At 55.8% G+C, this 27,626-nt stretch overlaps 3 protein-coding genes across 7 annotated transcripts; 1 reads left to right on the plus strand and 2 right to left on the minus strand.

Annotated features, from left to right (window-relative positions):
• Positions 1-53: 53 nt before the first annotated feature.
• Positions 54-13,454, minus strand: POLRMT (RNA polymerase mitochondrial). Of its 4 annotated transcripts, none has more exons than XM_070465245.1 (21): positions 13,316-13,454; positions 12,736-12,834; positions 9,778-10,373; positions 6,812-6,942; positions 6,532-6,724; positions 5,402-5,551; positions 5,060-5,224; positions 4,772-4,927; positions 4,307-4,531; positions 3,294-4,100; positions 2,802-2,924; positions 2,397-2,519; positions 2,018-2,197; positions 1,791-1,877; positions 1,601-1,714; positions 1,471-1,523; positions 1,263-1,361; positions 609-681; positions 380-471; positions 234-295; positions 54-149 (listed from the first exon to the last, which is right to left on the minus strand). In XM_070465245.1, the coding sequence occupies exons 1-21, from the start codon at positions 13,401-13,403 to the stop codon at positions 100-102; spliced, it is 3,666 nt and encodes a 1,221-aa protein (XP_070321346.1). In that variant the 5' UTR covers positions 13,404-13,454; the 3' UTR covers positions 54-99. The 4 variants fall into 4 exon arrangements, with proteins under 4 accessions (XP_070321346.1, XP_070321345.1, XP_070321348.1 ...); XM_070465244.1 differs by having other exon boundaries at positions 5,402-5,554; XM_070465247.1 differs by lacking the exon at positions 4,307-4,531.
• On the plus strand, positions 13,441-27,370 carry FGF22 (fibroblast growth factor 22). 2 transcript variants are annotated; one of them, XM_020901397.2, is made up of 4 exons: positions 13,441-13,677; positions 23,505-24,139; positions 26,217-26,320; positions 26,442-27,370. In XM_020901397.2, exons 2-4 carry the CDS (start codon positions 23,926-23,928, stop codon positions 26,658-26,660), a joined length of 537 nt encoding a protein of 178 aa, XP_020757056.1. In that variant the 5' UTR covers positions 13,441-13,677; positions 23,505-23,925; the 3' UTR covers positions 26,661-27,370. The 2 variants fall into 2 exon arrangements, with proteins under 2 accessions (XP_020757056.1, XP_020757057.1); XM_020901398.2 differs by having other exon boundaries at positions 13,447-13,677; positions 26,419-27,370.
• On the minus strand, positions 15,097-15,531 carry LOC110142301 (large ribosomal subunit protein eL34-like). The gene has a single exon (XM_070465249.1). The coding sequence runs from the start codon at positions 15,499-15,501 to the stop codon at positions 15,148-15,150; it is 354 nt and encodes a 117-aa protein (XP_070321350.1). The 5' UTR covers positions 15,502-15,531; the 3' UTR covers positions 15,097-15,147.
• Positions 27,371-27,626: the final 256 nt, after the last annotated feature.

The following is a 27,626-nucleotide window of genomic DNA, read 5'->3' on the forward strand; positions in this document are numbered from 1 at the left end:
GCTCGGCGGGGACACAGCGTGTAACCACCCCTCCCCAGGCAGCAGCTCCCATGTGGCGACAGACCTTTATTCACACTAGAGTACAGAGCAGCCCGGCAGTCAGCTGAAGAAGAACGTGGAGCGCTTCACCTGCTCCAGGTCAAAGGTCCCTGCAGAGAGGAGGGAGACTGTGGGCGGGCTCTGGGGGCTCTGCCCCCAGCCCGCAGCGGTGGCTATCCGGCTCAGGGTCCTACCTGTCGGAGGCACTGACAGCAGTGTGTCCTTTAGCCTGGAGACCCACATGCTCTTGGAGGTTCTGAAGACAAAGACAGGGTGAGGGTGAGGCCAGGACAGCCTGGGGAGAGGACAGTAGCAGCGCCGGCAGGAGGGGGACCCTTACCTAGAATTGGAGCAGAACCGCTTGATAAGGAACCTGGATAGGTCTTGGAGGATGGGCTGACTGTGCAGTCGGACGAATTGCTCCCGGCAGACCTGGGGACCAGAAGCAGGGGTGGAGGGCATCAGCAGCCAGAAACCAGGCCCAAGTGGCGTGGAGAGTGGGCTCCCTGGTCAGGAGGGGTGGGGAAGAGGCTGGGGGTGCGAAGCCGCTAGTGGGGGCAGAGCCGCACCTGGTTCATGACCTCGACGTCCGCCGCGTGAGTCCAGAAGCAATCGTGCACCGAGACGAAGGTCAGGCCCTTCCTGCAGCCAGAATGAGGGGCTCCTGTGGAGGCGCTGCACCTCGAGGCCCCGTCCCCACAATCCATACCTCCCCCAAGCCTCACCATTGACCCAGTTCTCACCTCAAGCCACTCCCCACCACTCAGTGATGCCCACCCTCCTCTTGCCCGCACCCCTGTGTGCTCCAGTGGCTGGCTGTGTGCACACCCCACTCAGCAGGTAGATGACAAGTTCTCATCTCAGGAAGATGCCTCTTTGCCACCCACCCCCAGCTGCTGCCTCTCAGCTCCCTGTAGGGGGCTGCTGATCCTGGGCCCATGTCCACCACAGGGCTCCATCCCAGGGTAGCCACCCAAGGGAGGGTGGTCAGGAACACAAAACTCCGGTGGACATCAGGCTCAGAACAGCCACACATACCACCCCCCGCCATGTGAGCAGCTGTTCCTAACAACTGTCAACACTTCCCCACCAGGTCAGAGGAGCTCAGAATAAACCAGACACCTCTGCCCGCCCCTAGAATGTCCATGCACGTTGGGGGACCTTCAGAGGGCCAGTTTCACACTCGGAGCCCCTCCCCCACATGAGGACCCTGACCAGCACACCTGTAACAGTGCAGGGCAGTGAGCATCATGTGCGTGGAGTCCAGTGAGTGGATGAAGTTGGGTGGGAAGCCATTCTTCTGCTTCAGCGTATTGGGCTTCCTGGGGGTGAGTAGGGTACACGGTCAGGACTCAGAGCCTGGCCACAGCCTGGTCCCCGCCCGTCCCTACCTGGGTGGCCTCCTGCATGTCTGCCCGCACCCACACTCACTGGTTGGTGTCCACGCTGCTGCTCAACGTGAGGCTCTGGAGCCCGCCTTTTATCTGCAGGGTGGGCATGGGGGACACACAGGTGAGTCCTGCCCTGCTCAGCGGGGGTGGGGGTGGGGCACGGCACGTACCATGACCTTGGAGTCTCGGTGGTAGGGCTGGATGATGGGGATGCCCAGGGGCGTGATCCACTCCACGGCCGAGCCCGTGAGTGAGATGAGCCGGGCACTCTCAGTCAGCCAGCGCTGCAGGGACGGGCACTGAGTCAGAAGGGCCAGGTCTGGGGCCACAGCCCGGGGCAGGGGGAGGATGAGGCCTCACCTGGATGGACCGGGTGCCAGAGAACATCTCCTGGAGGCTGTTGAACACCTGGCGCACGAGGTAGTGAGATGCCTCCCACACGAACTCCTGGAGAAGAGTAGGGTGGATAGGGTTCGGGGTCCCTCGCAGGAAGTTGCCCCGCACTCAGGGGTGGGCTTGCTCTGGGGGACCCCGCAGGGGGCAGAGCCAAGCCCCTCTGTCAGAACTACTTACTACTGGATGCGTACCTGGGGGAAGTCCTCAAGCTCCCGGAGGCGCTTCTCGATCTGCAGGCGGCCGCCATAGCGGGTAACCCCGTACACCACGGTCATCACCGTTTGCTTGACCACCTTGCGGCTAATAAAGCCCTCCAGCACCTGGGCCACCCGCACTCCCTGCTTGGCATCCTGCCTGCGGAATACCTCCACCTGCAGGGGCAGTGGGTGGGGCCACCCACCCAGAGGTGGAAGTTTCCTCTCCTCTTGTGGGTCACCCCCGCTGACACCTCCCGGGAACCCTGCTCACAGCCTGGTATGGTGACAGCTGGTGGCCATGGGGTCCAGCATCCAGACCCTGGTGGGTCTGGGGTATCAGGGCACATGGGGGTGGGGGGGCCATGGTGCCTACCTGTGCAGCCACCTCACTGTACACGTCCTGCGGCAGGTCAGAGGGAGACAGGTTGACAGAGGCGGCCCCCGTGCTGTCCCGGCCCAGGGCGGCATAGTGCTGGAGGCCGTTACAGGAGCCATCCTGGGCAGGGGGTGGACAGTGAGGAGCTGGGTGAGGTGGGCCAATGTCTGTGGTTGGGGGCTCCTGTTTCCCCAGCTCTGCTTAGGCAAGACTGCCCTAGACCCACACACTGATAGGCGGCCATGAACCCCTGCAACGGGGAACCGAGACACAAAGCCCTACCCAGGAATACCAGCCAGTGCAGAGTGGACACCATGCCATCCCTCAGCTCCTTAGCCTGAGAAAACTTTGGCCGAGTGCACAAGGGCCAGGCATGGTCCACAGCAGGGTCCCCCAGCTCACCTGGTGAACTGGAAAGTGGGAGATGTAGGTGGTAGGGTCAGGGGAATGCACCACCTGGGCGATCTCCATGCAGCAAGCCAGGGCTTGCCAGGGCTCGTCCGCCTCCATCCACCACTTCCGGCCCTGTGGGGGGGTAGTACGCAGGGTGAGGCTGGGCCCAGGGTCTCCAGGCCCCAACCAGTGGGGTCAGAGCCAGCCTGGGAGTACTTCCTGGGCACAGGCAGCAGCTGGTTGGGCCCAGGTGGTAGGAAGACATAAGGAGGCCCTGGAGGCCTGGAGAGGACCAGAGCGATGGACAGACCAGGGAGGGGACCAGCCTGGAGAGAAGGCCACTGTGGCATGAGAGGTGGCAGTGCTGTCCATGGCCTAAGACAGAGCAAAAGGCCAGCAGAAGAGTGCCAGGAAAGAAGCAGGGGGTCAGGGTGCCTGCGGGGTTCCAAGGTGGGTGCTGGGGCGGCTGGGAGGGCCCGATGGTGAGGGGTCAGAGCCCACCGTCATGGGTCGTTCAGCTGAGTCCAGGATGTCCTCCATCACCGCATCTGCGTAGTCGCGGCGCGCCTGCAGTGACTCGCGCTTCTTGAACCCTGTGAGGTTGACCAGGTGGATCTTGAGCCAGTCGAGGCCATTGGGGCCGAGCGGGCGGCCCTGGGCAAACTCCAGCAGCGCACGGGCCAGGTCACTGCCTAGGTGGTTGAAGTGTGGTGAACAGGGATAGGTACGGCCTCGGAAGTCCATGTTGTGCGGCAGCCAGAAGATGTGGTTCCGCAGATGCTGGGCCAGCGACAGGCGGTAGAGTGCGTCTGCGCGCAGGCTCTGCATCTCCCGCGCCACCTTCAGCCGCCGTGCCAGCTCCCGCCGCATCTCCGCCTTGTCAGCAGGTGAGGCCTCGGGCAGCAGACAGCCCTTGGGGGCCTGGCGGCCCTCGGGGGACCGGGGGGCCTCAGTGGGCGGGGCAGGCACGCCCAGGCGGGGGCAGCCCTTGTCTCTGAAGAGGTCAAGCACCAGGTCAAGCACGCGCCCGTTGACGCGCCAAGCGCAGTTGCCCAGCTGAGTGAGGGCATCCAGAGCGCCATGCAGCTCAGCGGGCGGGCAGTGCTCCAGCAGGAGCTGGTGCTGCTGGGTACCCTCCAGGGACCGCATCATCTTGGTCGGGCTCAGCAGGAAGGCGCCCGAGTGTGGCGACGTCCAGGGCAGGGGTGGGCACAGCATGGGCACCTCCGTGGACTCGAAGATCAGCGTGCGCTCCGCCGCTGTCTCCTGCAGCTGTGTGAAGGCTGGGTGCGGCTTTAGGATCCCGATCTGGTGGCAGGACAGGCCAAGAGGTCAGGGCACGCTGTAAGGCAGTGGAGGAAGACCCCAGAGTCCCCTCAGACGCCGAGACTCTGAGTCCAGGTCCTCAGGGTCTAGAGCCACAGCAGGATCCCAGAGCCCCACAGCCCCTGGGGTGCCCTCTCCCCCTTCCAGCGCTGAGGAACACGACTGGAGGAACCCCACCGGAGTCACACCTGGCGGAAGCTGCGGAAGGAATACACGTGGTAGAGCACAGGAATGAGTGTGCTGGGGCCCCGGGGCGCTGCCAGGCTGCTGGGCATCTGCACAGCTCGCACCAGCACCTCTGCCAGATGCTTGCCCAGCTGCACCAGCACAGACACAGGCCAGGGCTGCTCCCGGGGCACCTCAGGCATGCCCAGCGCTTCCCAGTGCTGGCGAGGCAGGCAGGGCTCTGCTACCTGTGGGCGGGAGGGTGGCTCAGAGACCTGAGGGTCCAGGTGCAGAGCTGAAGACCCCTGCTCAGCCCCTGGCAACGAGCAGGGTTAGGTGAGGAAACTGAGGTGGAGTCTGGGGGCCAATCTGGCCACCCCAGGCAAGGGGGGGAGGGGGAGCGGACCTCTGCTTGAGGCCTGAGGCACCCTGCCTGGGCTCCCCAGAGCTCCTTGCCAGGGCTCCCCTGCTCAGGCTCCCGGCCTCACCTGGGTGTCCGAGGCCAGCAGGTGCAGGTACTCGGAGTAGCGCTGCTCCAGCTCTTCCACCTGGTTCCTGAGCCGCTTCCTCTTCAACACACGCAGGCCCAGCTCGTGCGCCAGGAAGAGGAGCGACTCTCCATGCGGGGGCAGCGCCTGCAGGGTCTGAGGGGCAGCCCCGGAGGATAGCACCGTAAGCCCCATGCTCCATCGGGAGCACCTGACCCCCCCCCCCACAGTACTCCTCCCACAGCCCCCCAACCTACAGCAGCAGCCCCACCCTTCCTGATGTGACACCTGCAGCAGCAGCCCCACTAAGTCCTTCTCGCTGAGCAGGCACAGGTAGGGGAAGAGGGACAGGCGGCCTTCTGCAGCAGCGCGGGCCTCACTCTCCTTGGTTTTCTGCAGCTCCAGGGACAGCACCGACTCCCATTCCGCGCGCAAGGCCGCCAGGGTCTTCCGCTGGGGATGGGAGGGGACAGGGCAGGGTTGCACAAGGAGTCAGCACTGTGCCCAGGCAACCTGGCCCAGCCTGGTGGTAGAGGTCCTGGCTCAGGGGACCTGGTGGGAGGGGTGCTGGCACGGACCCTGCCCAGTGGACACCCAGCTCAGCAGGCAAGAGCACCCTCAGCCCCTTACCGCCTGCAGGACCTCCTTGGTCAGGAGCGGGGCCTTCTCCACGGACTCCACGGTGACAGTGGTGGCCATCTCCACGCCAAGCTGCTGTCGGAAGAGGCCCTGCAGCTCCTTCAGGGACAAGTGGAGCCTCGGGTAGGACACAGAGGGGTCCTGCTGGGGCAACAGGCTGCCAGTGAGGCCCCACTGCTGACCTCTCCACCCACCAGAGTAGCGCAGCATCTCCCAGGCCTTGGGTGGGGGTGGGGGGAGGTGCTGGAGACAGTGTGAGGCCCCGGATGCTGCCGTTTTCTCTCCCAACTTGCAACTGTGTGAACTGTGTGACCCTCCTAAAGATAGGTACACTTAAAGATAGCAAACCCAAAATATACATCCACACACAGACTGGTCCACAGACAGCCACAGAAGTCTGGTTTATGGTGGTCAAGTGTCCACCAAGGAATGATAGATAAACACTACGTGGTCCCTCCACACATGGGCATCCCTAAGCCGTGAAAAAAGCCCAGACACTCGCTACCACGTGACTCTGAGAACATGATGCTCAGCGACAGCAGCAGACACAGGACACATGGGGTGTGATTCCACTGATGGGAAATGTTCAGAACAGGCTGATCCACACAGAGTGGGTTCCACGTTGTCAGGGGCCAGGGAGAGGGTAGAGAGTGACCACTGATGGGGATGCGCTTCCTCTCAGGGTTATGAATGTTTTAAAAGTAGAGATCAATGTACTAAAAACAACCCACTGGATTATACTTTAAAAGGTGAACTGCAGGTTAGGAGAAGTCTGTCCCAGTAAAAAAAGAAAACTCCTTGTGTCGCCCCAGGGATCTGGATGCTATGCTCTCCTCCACCCTGGGAGGTGGCTTCGCCTCATGCACCCTGTGCCACCTACAGCATTAGCTGTGCAGTTTCAGGTGGGTACACTGGCCCTACGATACCCCCACACTGTGCCTAAGGTGTGTCTCCATGTGGAAACCAAATATGGCAGGGTGTGGGCCCCCCTGGACAGGACAGCCTCCCATCCACCAGCATGGGGTGGGGGCGGCCAGCGCTGCCAGGAGAGACAAGAGGAGGGGCCGAGGCGCCCAGTGACCACCCAGCCCTTTCAGATTCCCAGATGCCAGCCCACTCACCTTGGCATAAATCTCCTGAAGCAGGGGCGAGGTGTTGACCTGGGGGGGAGGCGGGGGTGGCGGCTGGGGGCTGAAGGCCGGTCTGGCCTTGCGAACAGCACGCAGGAGCTCCGCCCGCTCCTCGGTGCTCAGGGGCACGGCCGAGAAGAGCCCCTGCAGCGACAGCCCGTCCTGCTCCATCTGCTTCAGGCATCTGAGGGCACGTGCACCCAGCTATCAGCACCGGCGGGGAGCCCCTGGGGTCCCACCCCAGCTCCACCACCGCCCCCCCCCCGCCCACCTTCGGATGGTGCTGGCATCCTGGTCCAGGCGCCCCATGCACTGCAGGGCGGCTGCGTAGGACAGCAGGTCCGGAGCCAGGCCGGCATCTTTCAGCATGAAGAACACGTACATCAGCTCTTTGAAGGAGCCCTGGAGGGACCAGGCTGGGTGAGAACCTGCAAGGAGAGGTACGGGGGGGCACCTGCTCCTTCCCCCAATTACCCCACCACAGGCCTCCCAGCCAACTCAGCCAGCACTTTCCGCTTGGCCCTGAAGATCTAGGAGAGGTGCCACAGAGATGGGCATTGCACCAGGAGGCTGGTGCAGCTGAAGGAGATTGGCAAGGTCACAGAGAGCACCACTGGACACAGCTGGTCTAGAACCAGCTCATCTCTCTGCCTTTCTAAACTCATAGGACCGTTACCACCACCAGAAAAACACACACAGACCCTGCACAGCATCCCCCTGCCCCCAGTGCCTGAAGCCCTGAGCAACAGCCTTCACGGCTCCCAAAACCCAGCAGGGCTCCCCATTCTGCAGATAGGAAAGCCAAGGCCCAGAGGGGAGGGGAAAAGTGTGGATCGAGGGGAGCACATGGCAGAAACAGGAGGGCCATCTGACATATCCACCTGGAGCCTGAGCAGAGGGCCTCGTCTGGAAATAGTCTCTACAGGTGCAGTCACATGAGGTCACGCTGGACGCTGTATGGCATCCAAGGCAGAGGTCAGGGGGACACAGACATGCCTGAGGGACATCGCTGCCAAGAAGCCGGCAGAGGCAGGAAGGAAGGATGGGATGCAGGGGTGGGGGGCCTGCCTTGCCCTGACCTCAAACGTCAGGCCTCTGGGACTAATAGAAAACGAGTGTCTACCGCTGGAAGCCGCTCAGGTGTTCTGGGGCCCCAGGAAGCTCGTCTAATCAGAAACCTGCTGCTCTAACAAAACTCTCCGATGGCGATGGCAGGTGCCAGAGGGCCAGCACCGCAGGAAAGGAGACACGCCTGGAACTGAGCAGGCCTCCCACAAAGACAACGCAAGCAGGAAACCCCCTGTGACTGTTGCCATGGAGACTCTGGTGCCTCCCAGTGCTGCCAGGCTGCTCTGGGCCCCATTCTGTGCGTGAGTCAGCACAGCTGAGGCCCTGTTGAGAACCTGCCTCCAGGAGCTGCACCCATACTTGCCTCCCTCCTTCACTGGCACTAAGACTTTCTCCGATGCTCCTCAGATGAGGATGCAGATGCACAGCAGGGAGGGTGCTGGGGAAGCCGTCTCTACAAGGGTGCTTAGGCAACTCTCCTCAGCGGTCACAGGTCAGAGAAGTCACAAGTGAAAAGAGCACTTCCCTTGAGGGAAGTGGCTAAAGCTGCACCCAGAGGGAAATTCACAGCTGCGGATGGCTGCACCATAAGGTTCACATCCCACACCACCCCAGAGTGGGATGTGAATAAGCTAGACAGAGAACCAGACGGGAGCCAGACAGGAGCATCGAGGAGGCTGCCCTGAGAAGGGCCTACAGGGCCCCTTGCACCGGCACCCTGGCTGAGTAACCACACAGGAATGCTCTGGACCATGCGTGTGCTGTCTTCTGGCCCTTTTGTCATTTTCACATTTTCCATTGAAGGCCACGTGTGGCTTATAATTAACAAGTCTAAAGAATTATTAAATGGCCACACAAGAAAAGATGCTCAACATCACTATTAAAGAACGCAAATCAAAACTACAATGAGGTATCACCTCACACCAGTCAGAATGCCATCATCAAAAACTCTCTACAAATAATAAATGCTGGAAAGGATGTGGACAAAAGGGAGCTCTCTCAACCTGTTGCTGAAAATGTAAATTGATGGAGAATGGTATGGTGATTCCTTAAAAAACTAGGAATAAATCTACCATATGACCCAACAATCCCACTACGGCGCATATTCCCTGAGAGAGCCACAATTCTAAAAGACGCATGTAACTCAATGTTCATTGCATTCTGAGTCACTTCGGTCGTGTCAGACACTTTGAGACCCCACAGACTGTAGCCCGCCATGGGAGGAAAGAATACTGGAGTGGGTTGCCATTTCCTTCTCCAGGGAACCTTCCTGACCGAGTGATCGAACCCACGTCTCATCTCTCCTGCACTGGCAGGCGGGTTCTTTACCACGAGTGCCACCTGGGAAGCCCCAAAGATGTGGTACATATATACAATGAAATTTGACTCAGTCATAAAAAAAAAAACAAATTTTGAAAAGTAAGTCCAAATGAGGTGGATGAAACTAGAGCCTATTAGATAGAATGAATCAAGGCAGAGAGAGGAAATCAAATATTGTATATTAAAGCATAGATATGGAATCTAGAAAAACAGTGCCCATGAACCTAACTGTGGAGAAGGAATGAAGATGCAAATACAGAGAACAGACTTGTGGACACGGGGTGGGGGGGAGGTGAGGGCTGGACAAATGGAGAAAGCAGCAGCGACATATATGCATGATCATGTGTGAAACAGATACTGGCAATAAATTGCTCTGTGACACAGGGAGCCCAACCTGGTGCTCTGTGATGACCGAGAGGGGTGGGATTGGGGGGAGGTTCACAGCGAGGGGATATTTGTATAATTATGGCTGATTAGCATTATGCAGAAGAAACCAAGACAACATTGTAAAGCAATTTTCCTCCAATTAAGAAATAAATCAATAAAGAAGGAAATGACAACCCACTTCAGTATTCTTGCCTGGAAAATCCCATGGACAGAGTCCGATGGGCTACAGTCCACGAAGTCACAAAGAATTGGACAAGACTTAGCGACTGAACAACAACAATAAGAGTAGATATACCTGATTTGCTGTGCTACCTAACACAACACTGTAAATCAACTCTAATCCAATTAAAAAAAAAAAAGTCAGCATAATAAAAATTGAAGGCCTGATTCCTGAGGCTGAGAGACCAGAGTTGGGATCTAGGTGCCCCGAGTTGGCTCCTGCCTCCGACCCCAGCCCCTCACCTGGCGAGCCCAGCCAAGCATGACGGTGTTGTACATGGGGAGTGTGAGCAGGTGCTGCTGCGGGGCCCGGCTGTGCTGTGCAACCAGCACGTGGTGGGCCAGGGTCAGGTGGCCCGTGAGCAGGCAGCACTCCAGGAAGGCCAGGAGCTTCTGGCGCTGGCCCTCCAGCCGGGATTCAGAGCCCTCATCTGCCTCCCGCTTCAGCCTCTTCGGGGCCTCCTGCAGCAGCCGGGCCAGCTGCTCTTCCCAGGGGCTCTGCGGCCTCTTGCGCTCCCACTGCTGCAGCTGGCCCGCCAGCTTCCTGCTCAGCAGCCGCGGCTCCATGCGCAGACGCTTCTCCCAGATCGGCTTCTCCACCGTCTTCGGCTGCTTCCCCTCCGGCTGCTGCCAGCGCTTCTCTGTCAGCTGCTGATCCTTGTCCAGCTTCTGCACCCAGTGGCTGCTGAGCTCGGGGGCGGCCCCTTCAGCCTCCACTGGGGCCTGCCTGAGGGGCCAGATGCCACCAGCCTCCGGGGCCTGAGCCATGGCCACCCTCTTCACTGTCACCTCCTCTGCCGTGCCCTCAGCCTGCAGCTGCCGCACCCGTGCCTCGAGCACTGTGGGGAGAGAGACGTCAGGGGACCCCACTGTCAGGAGGGGGGCTCAGTCCTGGGTGTGTGTCTACTGACCACCAAACACCCCCAGATCCTCGGCATGCATGCCCACCTGCCCCACACAAGTCTGCCTGGGCTGCTTGAACCCAGGCCGGAAGGAGCTCCTGGAGTTGTCCACCACCTTCTCCTCTACATCCTCCCGCCCCGGCAGCTCTGTCCTTCCCAGGGCTCTCTCCCTCCAGGTCCAGCCAGTCAGCGCCTCCTTGGGGCTCTGCCTTCAAAATCTACCCACAGCTCCTGCCTCCTTGAATCCCTGCCTCCCCTCCCCATCGCCACTCCAGCTGTAATAGCCTCAGGGCCTTTGCACATGCACTGCCCCAAGCGTTCACAGCCACAGCCCACCCCTGCCCTGTGCTGCTTCACAGAGAGCCAGCTCTCATGATTCTATGGAGTTTGGGGCTACTGAGTTGGTGAACAGGGAACAACCGCACCCAGGGAACACAGGGCTCCTGAGTGCCCAAGGCCACACTCCCACCAGCAGATCCATATATCACCCTGGTGTGAGTTTTCCCATCTGATACACCTGATTTCATACACATATTCGTGATATACACATATACAATGGCCAATACTGCTAGAACTCATTCCTGAACCAACTTCACCAGACAGATTTTCTCCAAAAGGCACATTACAGCCCCCTGGAGCTGAGGGGCTCAAGATGGCCCTGCAGCACCATGCCTGGGGCCATTTTAAACTGCTAAACCACCAACACACAGCACAAAATGCAAACACAGGGCTCTAGATATACCCTGAAAAGGACGCCTATTGACAACGCCTATTGACAAAAGTGTCAAACAGCTCCACCTCAGCTGAGAAGATGTACATTGACTGGGGTTTCAGGTAAAGTTCAGCTGGTAAGAGATTCTGCAAACACAGAATCCACAAACATTGAGGACCAATGGTACTTGTCTCCTGCCCACGCCTCTCACTGTAACATCAGCCCAGAGACAGGAGGGCCAGTCTGGAGCAGAAACACAGCAACAAGAAAGGCACAGTCCCCCACCTCAGTGGACGGAAAGTCAGCAGACACTTTCTGAATGTGCGGGAGATGGTCAGTGGCAAAGTGCCAGAAAGGGCACGAGGTGACCACATCTGAAACCCCTGGGGGGTGACCGGGGACAAGTAGGTGCACAGATCCCGCTGGCAGAAGCCAAGGACACTGGCAGAAACCACAGGGCTCTGAGGCCCTCAGTGGGGGTGGAGACAGAATTCTGCCAGAAAGGATACAGCTGGAGGGCTCGGGACTGGGGAGTGACACGAAGTGATCACATTTTCAGACCCCGGGTTTTGCCTTAAAAGAATGAGGTGGGTGAGAAATGAAAGAAGGTAGGCTCTTAAAGCTGGTAAGACCTGTGGCTTCACTTCTGCACGTTTGGGATTTTCTGAAATCAGACTTTTCTTTTCAAAGGCTCCCCCATCCCTGGCCATATCCCTGGCCACTCACTGGATGCGAGGCAGGAGGGAAGCAGGAAGCACTGGACACCCGAGAGGGTGGGGACAATGATGCTCGCAGCTCGCTCTGGAGATGCCAGGACCTGGCTGTCCATCCCCAGTGACAAAGACCACCAGCAGACCCTATCAAGCGCCAAGCCCGGGAAGTTGAGCCAGGACCATTGAAGTCCAGCACGTGACAGGGCAAAGCCCAGCTCTGCACACAGCAGGCCAGTCTCTCCAGCCACAATTTGGGCCTCAACTCTCTCATCTATCAGGGCTTCTCTGAGAGTTCAGTTGGTAAAGAAACTGCCTGCAATGCAGGAGACCCCGGTTTGATTCCTGGGTCAGGAAGATCCCTTAGAGAAGGGATAGGCTACCCACTCCAGTATTCTTGGGCTTCCCTTGTGGCTCAGCTGGTAAAGAATCTGCCTGCAATGTGGGAGACCTGGGTTCGATCCCTGGGTTAGGAAGATGCCCTGGAGAAGGGAAAGGCTACCCACTCCAGTATTCTGGCCTGGAGAATTCCATAGACTGTACAGTGGATGGGGTCTCAAAGAGTCCAACCCGACTGAGCAACTTTCACTTCACTCTCTCATCTGGAAAGTGGGAGCCTCTGGTGGGTTTGGGAAGACGAGGTAACTATAAGAGCTCACTGCACACAGCATTCACTTCACAGTGGCACCAAGGGGGCCCTTGGACCACTAGAGAGCAGGACCCAGTGAGTCACCCCATCTTGCAGACTGACAACCCTTCTCAATGGGGTGGAACCAATGAACCTTGGAGGAACGAAGGAGCTGGCACCCAGCAGCGTGGTCTGCGGGGTGACAGTGAGAAAGGAGCATCAGGACCAGTGCCCTGGGATCACGCTCACCTTCCAGCAGTTCTGCGTGGCCGCAGTCCTTCCGGCGGTCCTGCTCACAAGCGTTGGCAGACAAGCTCCTCTTCCGGCCCCAGATGCCACCGAGGGCCCCTGCGGGAGAGACCAGGGAGACTGAGGTGGCCGGGTGTCAAGGGCAGGGAGGGCCCTAGCAGGGTCAGGAATCACAGGATCCGGGGCAAAGGAACCCTGAAGACCAAGCAACTATCAGTGGACACACACCTCAAAGGGAAAACCACAGGGTAAGGGAAAAAGGAAACTGGGGCGTGAGTTCGAAGATAAAAGGTTCCGTGAACTAAAGCATAGACAGTTCAAAGGTTAAACTCTAATTCGTAAATAGTGGGTCATGGGACTACAAAAAGAACCCAGGAATCAAAGGTCAAAGTGCACCGACGACCCCGGTCCGTAGAGTGGCCCAAAAGGGCGACTGACAGCGGGATACAGTCACTGGGTTCGGCAGAATCGTCTAAGCAAGTTAGCGGGATCCCTGGGGTCGAGAAGCCAAAGGTCACGGCGGCGGGTGAGGGGGCAGAGCAGCGGTCCCGGCGTCATCCCCTGGCCTCCCCCGCGTTACCTTCTTCGGCCAGGAGGCCGGGGTGGCCCTTCGGCCACAGGGCCCTCCGAAGCCCCGCCGCACAGCGGCCACAGCGGAGCGCCGACATGCCGCCTGCACGCGGGACCACCGTGCCACCGCAACGCGCCTGCGCCGCCTGCCCCCGCCGGGACTTGTAGTTCCGTGGCCTACGGCGGCCGCGAAGAAACTATGAGCCGGGGAATTGCCAGGAGAACCACAACTCCCAGGAAGCAGCGGGCCCTGGAGGCGGGGCATGAGCCGGTAGTGCCCGCTGATTGGCTGTTCGTTGTCCAGGAGGGGCAGGACAGAGCCGTTGTTTGGGCAACACTCTAAGCCATCTTTGGGAGGACCTGGAACCTGAGGTTTGTTGTTATTTCTGTTTAAAGCGGTGGTTTCCAATGTTTTTGGCACCAGGGACCGGTTTCGAAGACATTTTTTCCATTGGGGCGGGGGAGGAGGAAGATGGCTTGGGTTTTCCTCACCACTTACCTTCTTCTGTGCAGCTGGGTTCCTAACAGACCACAAAGGACACGAGTAGTGGCCCAGGGGGTTGGGGACCCCTGGTTTAAGGAATAGTCCCCGAATAATTGGGCTTCTTAGGTGGCTCAGTGGTAAAGACTCCACCTGCCAATGCAGGAGACACGGGAGACACGGGTTCCATCCCCGGGTAGGGACGTTCCCTTGGAGGAGGAAATGGCCACCCACTCCAGTATTCTTACCTGGAAAATTCCATGGACAGAAGAGTCTGGGGGCCTTACAGTCCACGGAGTCGCAAAGAGTCAGGCACGACTGAGCACCGACGCATGCCAAATAATTAGGACAGCATTCTGCAATTTACAGATTCCTGTCCATCTTCATTGATCCAATGATAGCTTTGGGGAGGGAACTATTACTATCTCCAGTTTATCGGGAGGAAACTGAGGTTCAGAAGGTAAATAAAGTTGCCCGAAGACACATCACATTCCAGAGACACTGGAATGAAGGCCCAGGTCCATCTGACTCCAAGCCCCAAAGCCAAGGGTGAGCTGCATCACGGTGTTTCCTAAACTTTACCCTCATTCACTCTTTCTGGCCTCTGTTTACCCACTAGTTTCCAAGTTTCCAAGGCCAGAGTGGAGTGGGGTGGGGAGAGCAATGATAATTGGAATGAAATACTCCCTGGAGCCTGGAACATCTCCACCCTAGTCTCCAGGCAGATCCCACTCAGGGGTGAGCAGGCCAGAGCTTTAGAATCAGACCTGAAAGGTATCCCCACCTTATCATTCAGGTGGAGAAGCTGAGGTCAGGGGAGGGAGTGTCTGTTCTGGGATCAGCTGGTATGTGAAGGATGATAATAGGAATAAGTGGTGTAACTTCCCTTCAAGTTGCAATCCTATCTAATGCAAAAGCCTTGAGGTGAGAACAATTGTGGATAAACTGTTGGAACTGGAGCAGTGTTTCGGAGAGAGGTGGTTGTTGTTCAGTTGCTATGTTGTGTCCCACTCTTTCTGACATGGACTACATCACACCAGCCTCCCCTGTGATGCTATCTAGCCATCTCATTCTCTGTCACTCCCTTCTGCCTCCAATCTTTCCCAGCATCAGGGTCTTTTCCAATGTTACCTCTTTGCATCAGGTGTCTGAAGTGTCAGAGCTTCAGCTTCAGCATCAGTCCTTCCAATGAATATTCAGGGTTGATTCCCTTTAGGATTGACTGGTTTGATCTCCTTGCAGTCCAAGAGACTCAATAGAGTCTCCTCCAGCACCACAGTTCAAAAGCATCAGTTCTTCAGCACTCAGCCTTCTTCTTTTTTTTTTTTTTTTTTTTTGATTACTCAAAAATGGTTCATTTTTTATTTAGCTTTCTGACTCTGTGCTTGTGCTTTCAATACTTTCACAACGATCTTCTGTTCTTCAATAAGGAAAGTGCGCTTGATCCTGTCCCAGACACATTTAGCACACATGGAACCACCATAGGCTCGGCTGACGTGTTTCTTCATTTTAGACAACCTCATGAGAACTTTACGTCTCACAGCACGAATGCCTCTAAGTCGGCCTGGGCACACACCACATGCAGATTTTGGTGCTTTCCCAACCTTCTTGGTATAAAGGTAAACAATTCTATTACCAGGGACACGGGACAGGCTGGTTTTGTTAGAGGCTGTATTGCAGGACAGCCTACGACGGTACGTTAGACGCTGCACCATCCTGAATGCCTCTAGATGCCGTCCCCGGAAGAGGCGCACTCATCCTTCGTTATCGTCCAACTCTCGCATCCATACATGACTGCTGGAAAAACCAAAGGTTTGACTAGAAAGACCTTTGTTGGCAAAGTGATTTCTCTGCGTTTTAATACACTATCTAGGCTTGTCATAGCTTTCCTTCCAAGGAGCAAGTGTCTTTTAATTTCATGGCTTCAGTCACTGTCCTCAGTGATTTGGGAACCCAAGAAAAGAAAATGTGTCACTGCTTCTACTTTTTCCCCTCTATTTTTCATGAAGAGATGCGACCAGATGTCATGATCTTAGTTTTATGAAGGTTGAATTTTAAGCCAGCTTTTTCACTCTTCTCTTTCACCCTCATCAAGAGGCTCTTTAGTTCCTCTTTGCTTTCTGCCATTAGAGAGGTATCATCTGCCTATCTGAGGTTATTTATATTTCTCCTGACAATCTTGATTCCAGCTTGTGATTCATTCAGCCTGGCATTTTGCATGATGTACTCTGCATAGAAGTTAAATAAGTAGGGTGACAATGTATAGCTTTGACGTACTCCTTTCCCAGTCCATTGTTCCATGTCTGGTTCTAACTGTTGCTTCTTGATCCACCTATAGGTTTCTCAGGAGACAGGTAAGGTGGTCTGGCGTTCCTGTCTCTTTAAGAATTTTCCACAGTTTTTGTAATCCACACAGTCCAAGCTTCCCTTATAGCTCAGTCGGTAAAGAGTTTGTCTGCAGTGCAGGAGACCCGGTTCAATCCCTGGGTCGGGAAGATTCCCCTGGAGAAGGAAATGGCAACTCACTCCAGTATTCTTGCTTGGAGAGTCCCATGGACAGAGGAGCCTGGCAGACTATAATCTATGGGATCGCAAGAGTTGGACACAATTGAGCGACTAAGCACACACACAGTCAAAGGCTTTAGTGTAGTCAATGAAGCAGAAGTAGATGTTTTTCTGGAATTTCCTTGCTTTCTCTATGACCCATGAATGTTGACGATTTGATTTCTGGTTTCTCTGCCTTTTCTAAACCTGGTTTGTACAGCAACTTGTATATCTGGAAGTTCTTGGTTCACATACTGCTGAAGACTAGCTTGAAGGATTTTGAGCATTACCTTACTAGCATGTAAAATGTGTGCAGTTGTACAGCACTTGGAACATTCTTTGGCACTGCTTTTCTTTGGGATTAGAATGAAAACTGACCTTTTCCAGTCCTGTGGCCACTGCTGAGTTTTCCAAATGTGCTGATATATTGAGTGCAGCACTTTTAACAGTATCATCTTTTAAGATTTTAAATAGCTTAGCTGGAATTCTATCACCTCCACTAGTTGGTTCATAGTAATGCTTCCTAAGGCCCACTTGACTTCACACTCCAGGATGTCTGACTCTAGGTGAGTGACCACACCATCGTGGCTATCCAGATCATTAAGACCTTTTTTGTATAGTTCTTCTGTGGCATAAGTAGTTGGGTCATAGACTTGGATTACCATGATGTTGAATGGTTTGCCTTGGAAACAAACTGAAATCATTCTGTCATTTTTGAGATTGCACCCAAGTACTGCATTTCGAACTGTTTTGTTGACTATGAGGGCTACTCCATTTCCTCTAAGGAATTCTTGCCCACAGTAATAGATTTAATGATCATCCGAGTTAAATGCACCCATTCCCGTCCATTTTAGTTCACTGATTGCTAAAACATCAATGTTCACTCTTGCCATCTCTGGCTTGACCACTTCCAACTTACCTTGATTCAGGGAACTAACATTCCAGGTTCCTGCGCGATATTGTTGCTTACAGCATTGGACTTTACTTTCATCACCAGACACATCCATAGTTAAGCATCACTTCCAGTTTGGCCCAGCTGCTTCATTCTTTCTGGAGCTTAGTAATTGCCCTCCCCTCTTCCCCAGTAGCATATTGGACACCTTCCAACCTGGAGGGGTGGGACTCATCTTCTGGTGTCATATCTTTTTGCCTTTTTTGTTGATGGGATTCTCAGGAATACTGAAGGGAGCTGCCATCTCCCCCTCCAGTGGACTGCATTTTGTCAGAACTCTCCATCCTGACCCGTCCATGTTGAGTGGGACGACACAGCATGGCTCACAGCTGCACTGAGTTACGCAAGCCCCTTCGCCATGACAAGGCTGTGATCCGTGAACCGGTGGGAGAGAGGAAGCAGAGACAGAGCTGGAAGGGTGTTCAGGGGTCACACCACAGCAGCCCTTGGGGCCTCAGCTCAAGCTGACCCCTATCTCCAGATGCTCAGACCTCAGTCTCCCCAGTGTCAGTGTCGAGAGCAGAGGCTGGACCTGAACTCTGAAGGGGCCAGACTCCCAAGTCTGGGAGCTCTTGACAGCACATTCCAGACGCAGCTGCCCACGCGGGCCTGTGCGCTGTGATGCCACCGGCTGGGAATGTTTTCAACAGATGGCAGCGTCCTCTGGAACCCACCTATTCCACCCCAATATGCCCTGGGGGGCCGTGACCTCAGAAGTGACTCACACCTGGGGTTGCTTTCCTGGCCTTGAGCGGGGTATGCTGAGTCAGCTGGGCCCCCCCCCCCACTCCCTGAGACCTAAAGACAGCCGCTTACATCCCCACAGGCTGGCAGTGCAAGGAGCCTGGGCTGGAAGCCAAGACTTCTGAATTCTTTTGCCTCAGTTTTCTCTTCTGTTCACTGGGACATCACATGCCCTAAAGCAGTGTCTCCTCACAAGCCAGCTCTTCTCCTCTTGGTTTCTGCTTGAACCTGAGTGGGGGTGGTCTCTCTTGGTGCCACCCTTGTGTCACCACATCAATCTCCCAGGCTGGGGTCCTGCTGCTCTGAGACCTTGCCACACGGTCTCTTCTCTTTGTATTTCTTCTTCAGCTGTCAGTGAGTCAGTGTGTGGCTCTGGTTTTCCACTCTTGATGGGGATATCACATTTCCTTGTAAAACTGAAGCAAGAAAATATGAATAACCCATGAGACAGGTGGAGACAGATGTCCTTAAGAGAGGGGCGTGGTGTCGAGATGTTGGGGCTTAGGCAAGACTACATTTCAGAAGCTGTTCATGTATGCCAGCAAACACACCAAATAGATGCCAAAACATCTCACCCAGATCAAACAAAGAGACGATCAGATGAGTTTAGGCTGTGGGACTCTCTATGAGACTTCAGAAGTGTTGAAAGGAAGGAGGGGGATAACTTGGGAGATTAGGATTGACATACACACACTGCTATATATAAAATAGATAACTGAGAGGTCCCTGGTGGTCCCAGAAATCTTCCTGCCAGTGTAGGAGACATGGATATGATTCCTGGTTGGCGAAGATCCCTTGAAGCAACTAAGCTTATGTGCCACTATGAGCTATTGAGCCTTGGCTCTGTAACCTGTGCTCTGCAACAAGAGAAGATATCATGATGAGAAGCCCGCACGCCGCCACAAAGAGTAGCCCCACTTCCAGCAACAAAGAGCCAGCAGAGTTAAAAAAAACAAACGGGATAACTAATGGGACTTCTCTGGAGGTTTAGAGGTTAACATTCCAAGTTTCCACTGCAGGAGGCATGTGTTCGATCCCTGATCGGGGGATAAGATCCTACATGCTGCACAGCATGGCCAAAAAAGTAAAAATAATTTTAAAATAACTAATGAATTACTAAAATAGATAACTAATAAGGACCTACTGCATAGCTCAGGGAACTCTACTCAATACTCTGTAATGACCTATATGGGAAAAGAATGTAAAAAAGAGTGGATGTGTGTATACATATAACCAATTCACTTTGCTATACAGCAGAAACTAACACAATATTGTAAATCAACTACACTTCAATAAACAATTAATGAAAAAAAGAAGACGTGTTGAGAAAGGCAAGGGCAACTCTCTAGATGGAAGGGCAATGCATCAGATTCTCTGGGCCGCTGTAACAAATGACCACAAACTTGGTGTCTCAGAGAACAGATATGTCTTTTCCCATATTTCTACAGACAAGACATTCAGAACTAGCATGACTGGGATGAAATGAGGGTGTGGGCAAAGCCGTGACTTGTTCGGAGGCGCCCGGGGAAGGTCCTTCCTGCTTCTTCCAGCTTCTGGGGCCCCAGGCATCCTGAGCTGGTGGCCGCCTCCCTCCATCCTCTGCCTTCATTGTCACGTGGTCTCTGCTCTGAGTCTGTGTCTCTCATAAGGATACTTGCAGCTGCATTTAGGGCCCCTGAGGATGATCTCCTTGTCTGAAGATCTTAATTTAATGGCAGCTGCCAAGACTTTTTCCAAATAAGGTCAAATCCACAGGTTCCGGGGGTTAGAATATAGACGCGTCTTTGTGGATCTTTATTCATTCAGTCACAGAGACAAAGGGGAAGGGAGGGCCCTTCATTTGCCCCACCTGGATTTGGGATGAGAAAAAAAGGTGTTGGAGGATGTCACAGTGACAAGTGGGGACATTGGAGCGTGGATGAGGGATGATGTTGCAGCCTGGCTTCTGTGGAGGACCTCAGGGTTCAAGGCTCATTTGGGAATTCCCTGGTGGTCCAGTGGCTAGGACTTGGCTCTTTCACTGCAGAGGGCCCAGGTTCAATCTCTGGTCAGGGAACTAAAATCTCACAAGCTGTGCAGCCTGACCAAAAGGAAAAAAAAAAAAAAAAACAATTGAAACAACAGGCTTAAGGGTGAAGTAGCCGAATGTCAGAGGCTGACTCTGGAATAGCCATGTACAGAAACAGACCACACGTGTGTATTTTTCCTGGTAAAACATGGAACACTGCAAACATCAAAAATACAGTTCAATTAATCTTCCAGAACACAAGGGTTTTCCAGAGAAGACCCAACCCCTGAAACCCTCTCACATCCCCCATCACTGCTCTCAAGGATGACACCCTTTGGACAGTCCACACGGTGGGTGGGTTGGTTTTCCAGACTGTCCCATAGACAGACCTCTGTTGTGTCCAACTGCTTCTTGTTCTGAAAGTCATCCACGTTGTGTGTACAGAGGGTTACTCTTTTTTCATGGCTGCATAGTGTGGTTTTGCTGCATCCTCCAGATGATGGAAATAAATAATATGAAGAATTGAGGACTCCCAGAACAGGGCGTTCATTGTGCTGCTCTCATAACTTGTCCACAGGCTTGATGTCTTCCAGAAAACCACAGCAACACACTGCTGTACCCCGCTGGGGTGGTTGCAGTCAAAACCATGGCACATAACAGCTGCCAGTGAAGAGGTGGGGACACTGGAGCCCTTGTGCACAGCTGGCGGGAATGTAAGATGGGGCAGCTGCTGTGGAATAAGGCCCTCAAAGAGCCAACCAGGGACTTTCTTGGTGGTCCAGTGGTTGAGAATCTGCCTTCCAATGCAGGGGATGTGGGTTTGATCCCTGCTTGGGGAACTAAGACCCAGCATGCTACAGGGCAACAAGGCCTGTGTGCCGCCACTAGAGAAGCCTGCCTGCCACAACTAAGACCCTACAGAGGCAAATAAATTAATTATTTAATAAAAAAAAAAAAGAAGGCAACCACAGAATCACCATATGACCCAGCAGCTCCACTCCTGGGTACCTGCATGAGAGAAATGGAGACTTAGGTTCACACATAAACCTGTACATGAATGTCCACAGCAGCACAATTCACAACAGCCAAAATGTGGAAACAACCTCAAATCCATCTATGGATGATCGATAGAATATGGTCCCTTCACACAGGGACCATCACTTGGTCATGAAAAGAAGAGAAGCCCTGACACTCACTACCACATGGATGGACTTTGAGAACACGATGCTCAGTGAGAGAAGCAGACATAGAAGGACACACAGGGTGTGATTCCACTGATGGGAAATGTCCGGAACAGGTAGATCCACAGACAGAGAAACTGGGTTGTCAGGGGCTGGGGGAGGGGGTGGAAGTGCTGCTGCTGAGGACAGGGCTTCTCTTTGGAAGATGGAATGCTCTGGAATTAGAGCTAAGCATTGACAACTCTGTGCTAAAAGCACTCATTGCAGTTTCCTGAGTGAACTGTGTCATGTGTGAACTCTATCTCAGTGATGCTGTTGTTAGAAGCACCTGGAGCACAGCTGTCTTTCCAGGCGTGCTCCCCCACACCCTGGCCACACAGAGTCAGTCCTGGATCTTGTCTTCCTGGCAGGTGGGGTTGGGACAGTCTAGGAAGGGAAGACCAAGCTTCTGGTGGGAGGGGACCGAAGGTGTCATTTGGAGTACCAGCAAGGTCATGGACTATCTCATCCATCCTTCCGGCCCACCTCTCCTGCCCTGTCTTCCAGAGGAGGAGCCAAGACCTGGGAGGGTGATGCCCATGGGCAAATCCCTCTGAGTGTGAGGAGATGGGCTGGGCAGGACCCCCATCTCAGTCCTGGGTGTCTGTCACACCCCCACATGACCCTACTGGGCAGGAAGTGGAGTGGGGGAGCCCCAGAGCCACCAGGGAGGCATGTTGGCCACGAATCTGGCTGGACTGGTTGCCCCCCCAGAAGTCCATTAGGGCAGGCTTGTCACCATGTTCTCACCCCAGTGCTGCTTAAATGTGCCTTCTGTAGCTGTGGCTGTAGGACCGAGGCACCAGAAGCTGAAAGGCAGGGCTCTGAGGCCAGGCATGTGTCCTGTGTGGGGCTTGGGGGAAGGCCCTGCCCTGCTTGGGCCTCGGTTTCCCTGCTTGGCAATGTTGCTGCTTGGCTGAGTCTATGAAGCTTTACTGCACTCACCTCGTGGGGCCCAGGGCTCTGGGTGTGTCTGTACATGACAAGCAGGTGTGGGTGTAATTGAGGTAGCCCCATTCCTACCCCCTTGGATGGGCAAAGCCAAATGCTAGGGATGGGTGCTGGCCTTGGTCAGCATCCTTGTTCCCATTGGCTGGCCTTGGACATGCCCACCTCTCCATCCTCCTGTCAGCCACCTTCCCACCCAAACACCTCTGCTCACAATATCCTTCAAATAGTTCGCCTGCTCCTCTACCACATTTCCCCAGACCAAGCCCTCAGTGGAACCCCAGCCGCCAACCTGGCTCTCAGGAAGCTCCAGTTGGAAGGGTAGACTGACCCCGCTGTACTCCTGGGCATGCCCACCCAGTCCAAAGGTCTGAGTAACACGGACAGACATTTGGGTCAGAACTTCCATCCCAACCTCTGGCTACCGGGCAGCTCTCTGTCTCTTGTTTTCTGTCCAATTTTTCCATCTCTCAGTCTCTCTCATACTGTCTGTCTCTGTCTTACCCATCTCTATCCCAACTGACTCTGTCTCTCCTTGTAGCTTTATCTCTTGTCTCTCTGTGTCTCCCTCTCAGTCTCTTGTCTCTGTCTCTCAGTTTGTCTCTCTATTTCTGGCTCTGTCTCTCTTTTTAAACCTTTTTTTTGACAAATTGAAGTGTAGTTAATTTACAACGTTGTGGACTTCCCTAGTTAAGGATCCACCTGCCAATGCAGAAGACACCAGTTCAATCCCTGGTAGGGGAAGAATCCACATGCCACGGGGCGACTAAGCTCATGCGCCTCATCGCAACTCCAGAGTAGCCCTCGCTGCAACTAGAGAAAGACTGTGTGCAGCAACAAAGACCCAACACAGCCAAAAAGAAGTATATAAAATTTTTTTACAAAATTGTGTTAGTTTCACATGTATAGCAAAATGATTTGGTTATACATACATATTCCTTTTCAGATTCTTTTCCATTATGCTGCTCCTGCTTAGTCGCTCTGTTGTGTTCTACTCTTTGCGACCCCATGGACGCGAGGAGCCCTCCAGGCTCCTCTGTTCCTAGGGATTCTCCAGGCAAGAATACTGGAGTGGGTTGCCATGCCCTCCTCCAGGGCATCTTCCCAACCCAGGTCTCCCGCATTGCAGATTCTTCACCGTCTGAGCCACCAGGGAAGTCCAAGAATACTAGAGTGGGTAGGTTATTATTAGTACAAGATAATGAAGGTAGTTCCCTACACCGTTGGCTCTGTCTTTATGTCTCTCTGTCTCTTGACTCCCTGTGGGTTTCTGCAGTCCACCTCTTTTTTTTTTTTTTTCAGTCCACCTCTTTAACACACGCCCGCAATCCGTGCAGACCAATCTGGTGACTCAAGGAGAAGCACCGCTCTCCCCACCCCGCAAGACAAACACGCGCAGTGACCGGAGGGTTTTCCTCGATCTGCCAGGGCCGCCCACCCGCCCCGCTCCCCGCTCCCCGCTCCCCGCTCCCCGCTCCGGAGCGTAGTCGTTCCGCCCCCTGCGGCCTGGCCCCGCCCCTGAGGAGCCGCATTGGCCGGCTCCCTGACCATAGCCTCGCCCCGCATCCTGACCCGCCCCCTCTGGCGCTGGCCCCGCCCCCGAAGCTTCCAATTGGCCTGCGTGGGGCGGCTGGGTCAGTTGCTCGGCTCGCTGATCTTGCAATGGCAGAGCCGCGGATGTTCGCGGGGAGGCGAGAACCGGCGGCGAGTGCGGCGCGAGGCCATGCGCGGCCGCCTATGGCTGGGCCTGGCGTGGCTATTGCTGGCACGGGCGCCCGGCGCCGCGGGGACACCAAACACTCCGCGGAGACCGCGCAGCTACCCGCACCTGGAGGGCGACGTGCGTTGGCGGCGTCTCTTCTCTTCAACACACTTCTTCCTGCTCGTGGACTCCAGCGGCCGCGTGCAAGGCACCCGCTGGCGCGACAACCCTGACAGTGAGTAGCCGGGACCGCTGCCCGGGGGCGGGGGACAGGGCAGATAGGCGGACAAAGGCAATAGCAAAGGCAAGGCAGGGCAGCAGGGATGTGACACCAACTCAATGAGGTTCTGTGCACTGTTCGTTCCTTCTCTCACTTGAGGGAGGTTCTGGAGGCTCCTCCGGCTGCGTGGTGGCGGCCAAGTCATTTCCCGTCTGGAGCCTCAGTTTCCTCAACTATAAAATAGGTCCAACACACTTGGAAGGAGGGTTGGACAGTTGAGGTCAAGTTCACACGGGAAGCTCCCACCTCCAGGCCTGGCTCAGCAGCAGAAGGGTCTCAGAGAGATATTTGAGGTTGGGACCACGGAGACTCCAGAGAGGAAAGGGAGGGGAAGCTGGGACTCCGGGAAGAGCCTCCATGGGCCTCGCACATAATGAGGTGAGGGCAGAGTTGAGTCTGAACTCTGAACTCCCCACCCTGTAATACCAAACTCAGGGCCCATCTGGGTTGGGGTCCCCTCTATGTCTTCCTGGACACCCACTTGGCAGATGAGGAAACTAAGGCACAGAGAAGGCAAATGACCTACCTGGGGTGGGAGGTGGGGGCATAGAGCTGGGGCTCTACAGTGCCCAGAACCTCACTGAGTTGGTGTCACATCCCTGCTGCCCTGACCAGGAAACAGTAGGCACTCAATAAGTGTTTGTGGAATGTATGAGGCAAGAGGAGATGAAGGGGCAAAGAAAGAGAAGGAGGAGATTGGCAATAAAAGGGAGGCTAGGGCGGTCAGTGACCCCAGGCCTGTCTGAGTCTCCCTGCATCTCTGAGGCCGGGCAGAGTGGGAGTGGGGGAGCCGAGGCAGTGCTGGCCACTGCCTGAATCACCACCATTAGGGCAGATAATCACCTTGCCCTTCCCAGTTGCTTTCATCTGGGGCTCTCAAGGCCCTCATTAGTCTCACCAGACGAGGGCAAGGACAGGGGCACTGGCTAGGCCGGTCGCTCAGTGGTGGGCATGGCCAGGCAGGATGGCCCTGGTGGGGGTGAAGTCTGGCTCTGCTGGATGGCTTGGGACAGGCACTGCTTCTCTCTGAGCCTTGGTTTCCCCACCTGGAACTGGGTGTCTCACCCAAGAAACAGCAGGTGCAAATGTCCTGTGGGACATGGGGTGAGAGCCCCATCACCAAAGGCATCCAAGTCCAGGCTGAACACCAGAAGGCAGGGTTTTGACTCCAGATTAGGCCCCCATGCCTGGGTGGGGCTCAGAGTGTGAGCTGGGGCTTGTCCCCCAACCCTGCTCCACTGGACAGGAAGCATCAGCTCAGATGGGGCAGGGCTGCCCTAGGGTCACCCATCCAGCAACAGGGCCTGAGAAACTGGCTCTGCCACTTCTCAGGCCTCAGTTTCCCCATGCAGAAAGTGGGCACAGTCAGCACCTCTCTCCTGGAGATGCGTGTGGGCTTGGTGGGATACGATGCCTGGCATACAGTTGGCACTCAAGCAGTGTTAGCAGGTAGCGTTGATCTGAACACCTTGTGCCCCACCCCCAGGCCGTTGGCTGGGCGGTGTCTCCCCTGTAAAGACACGGCCCTGGCTAGCCGAGCTGTCAGCGTCAGATATGGTAACAGCAGTGTGGGGACTGTGGGCAAGGCCCACGGGGCCTGTGCCCATTGCCAGGGGTCTATATCTGTCACACAGGCACTCACCTCCTCTGACTTGGTTTTCTCACCCCTGACTGACCCCCTCCCGGCTACAGCAAAGCTTGGGGATGATCTCTGCTGGCCTCCTGAGAAAGGCCTTACTTCTTCCCCACTGATTCCCACCCCTGCCATTCCCCCCTCCACCACGCCCCGTGCCCCGGCCTGGAGTACTCTTTGCCCCACCCGTCAGTCCCACAGCTTCAGGGCAGGTGCTGGTAGGACCTGCATGGGCCCTGGTGCGTCCCCACGCCCAGCACAGGGCCAAGCACACAGGAGGTACTTGGGAAATGTTTCCAATGGGGAATGTTTCCCGCGTGAATGAATGAATGAACAGAGAGAGCGGGGAGAGTAGGGGAGTGGGTAGTGGGCAGGCCCTGACAGAGCCCCTCCCTGCAGGCGTCCTGGAGATCCGATCCATCCGCGTGGGAGTCGTGGTGCTCAAGGCGGTGCACAGTGGCTTCTACGTGGCCATGAACCGCCTTGGCAGACTCTATGGGTCGGTGAGTGGAAGTGCAAAGGGCGGTCAGGGGTGCGAGCAGAGGTGTGTGGGGGCGTGTCCGGGGGGCGTGTCCGGGGCCGCTCACCACCCACCCCGCAGCGGTTCTGCGCTGCGCACTGCAGGTTCCGGGAGCGTATCGAGGAGAACGGCTACAACACCTATGCGTCTGTCCGCTGGCGCCACCAAGGCCGGCCCATGTTCCTGGCTCTGGACGGTCGGGGCGCCCCGAGGCTCGGGGGCCGCACACAGCGACACCACCCGTCCACGCTCTTCCTGCCCGTCCTGGTCTCCTGAGTCCCAGGGTCAGTGACGCCTGGTCCGAGATTCCAGGAGACGCGTGAGGTTGGGGAAGGCGGGGTTTGGGGAGAGCCCGTGTCCAGTTACTCACTGGTTTCACCTGCATTGAGCACCTGCTCTGCTGGGCACTGGGGACACCACCAGACCCCACAGATGTGGCCCCGCGCTCAGAGACTGAGTTGGAGGGGAGGTGGACAGTGAGCTGAGCAGGGGTGGAAGGAATCCGGCCACAAGCTTGGGGGGCCAGGGAGGCTTCAACAAAGGCACCGACCAGGCTGGAGATGGGGAGGCAAGATTGCCGGGGTGGGAACCTACTGGGGTGTTTGAGGCAGCAAGGAGGTGGGGGAGGCTGGGGGCTGGGGTAAAATGATGCCACGGACTGGCAGGGCCTGGTCCCAGGGCTTATGGACATGTCACCTCATGGGGCACAGGGGCTTTGCAGGTGGAATTAAGGTCCCTGAGATGGGGACAACCCTGGATCCTCCGGGGGGCCCAGTGTCATCACGGGGTCCTTATAAGAGGGAGGTGGGAGGGTCAGAGGCAGAGAGACAGGAGATGCTGCACTGCTGGCTGTGAGGATGGAGGGAGGGGCTGTGAGCCAGGGATGTGGCACCTCTGGAAACTGGAAAAGTGGGAAGTTGGTACTCCCCTGGAGCCTCGGGAGGGACTAGCCCCGCCCATGCCTGGATTTAGCCTTCTAAGACCCAAATTGTGACCCGAAGCCTGAAGTTGATAAACATGTTGTTTTAAGCCATCAAGTTTGGTGATTTGTCACAGCCATCCTTGCAGACCCACACACACTGGCCTCAGAGCCCCTTATAAGGTGTGCAACCCCTCGGGGTGTGCAGGCTGAGGGGGTCCCAGGTCAGCTTCCTGGGGGCTGAGCTCCCCCAGGTGGGGCAGAGGTGGAGCTGGGATGTGGGGGGAGGCTCCCACCCCACCCAGTGGCCATTTCCGAAGACCGATTTGGGGGGCACTTCCAAGGGGCACAGACTGGACACTCACCCACA

The sequence above is a fragment of the Odocoileus virginianus genome, chromosome 3, assembly GCF_023699985.2.
Source record: "Odocoileus virginianus isolate 20LAN1187 ecotype Illinois chromosome 3, Ovbor_1.2, whole genome shotgun sequence".
NCBI classification, from domain to species: Eukaryota; Metazoa; Chordata; class Mammalia; order Artiodactyla; family Cervidae; genus Odocoileus; species Odocoileus virginianus.

Excerpts from the sequence above, each read along its gene's own strand:
- POLRMT (XM_070465244.1), bottom strand. The coding sequence starts at position 13,403 with ATGTCGGCGCTCCGCTGTGGCCGCTGTGCGGCGGGGCTTCGGAGGGCC. Across the intron at positions 5,225-5,401 it reads CCAAGGAGGTCCTGCAGGCG|CGGAAGACCCTGGCGGCCTT; the intron begins GTAAGGGGCTGA and ends TCCCATCCCCAG. Across the intron at positions 4,928-5,059 it reads TAGTGGGGCTGCTGCTGCAG|ACCCTGCAGGCGCTGCCCCC; the intron begins GTGTCACATCAG and ends GCTGCCCCTCAG.
- LOC110142301 (XM_070465249.1), bottom strand. The coding sequence starts at position 15,501 with ATGGTGCAGCGTCTAACGTACCGTCGTAGGCTGTCCTGCAATACAGCC.
- FGF22 (XM_020901397.2), top strand. The coding sequence starts at position 23,926 with ATGCGCGGCCGCCTATGGCTGGGCCTGGCGTGGCTATTGCTGGCACGG. Across the intron at positions 24,140-26,216 it reads CTGGCGCGACAACCCTGACA|GCGTCCTGGAGATCCGATCC; the intron begins GTGAGTAGCCGG and ends CCCTCCCTGCAG. Across the intron at positions 26,321-26,441 it reads TTGGCAGACTCTATGGGTCG|GTTCCGGGAGCGTATCGAGG; the intron begins GTGAGTGGAAGT and ends TGCGCACTGCAG.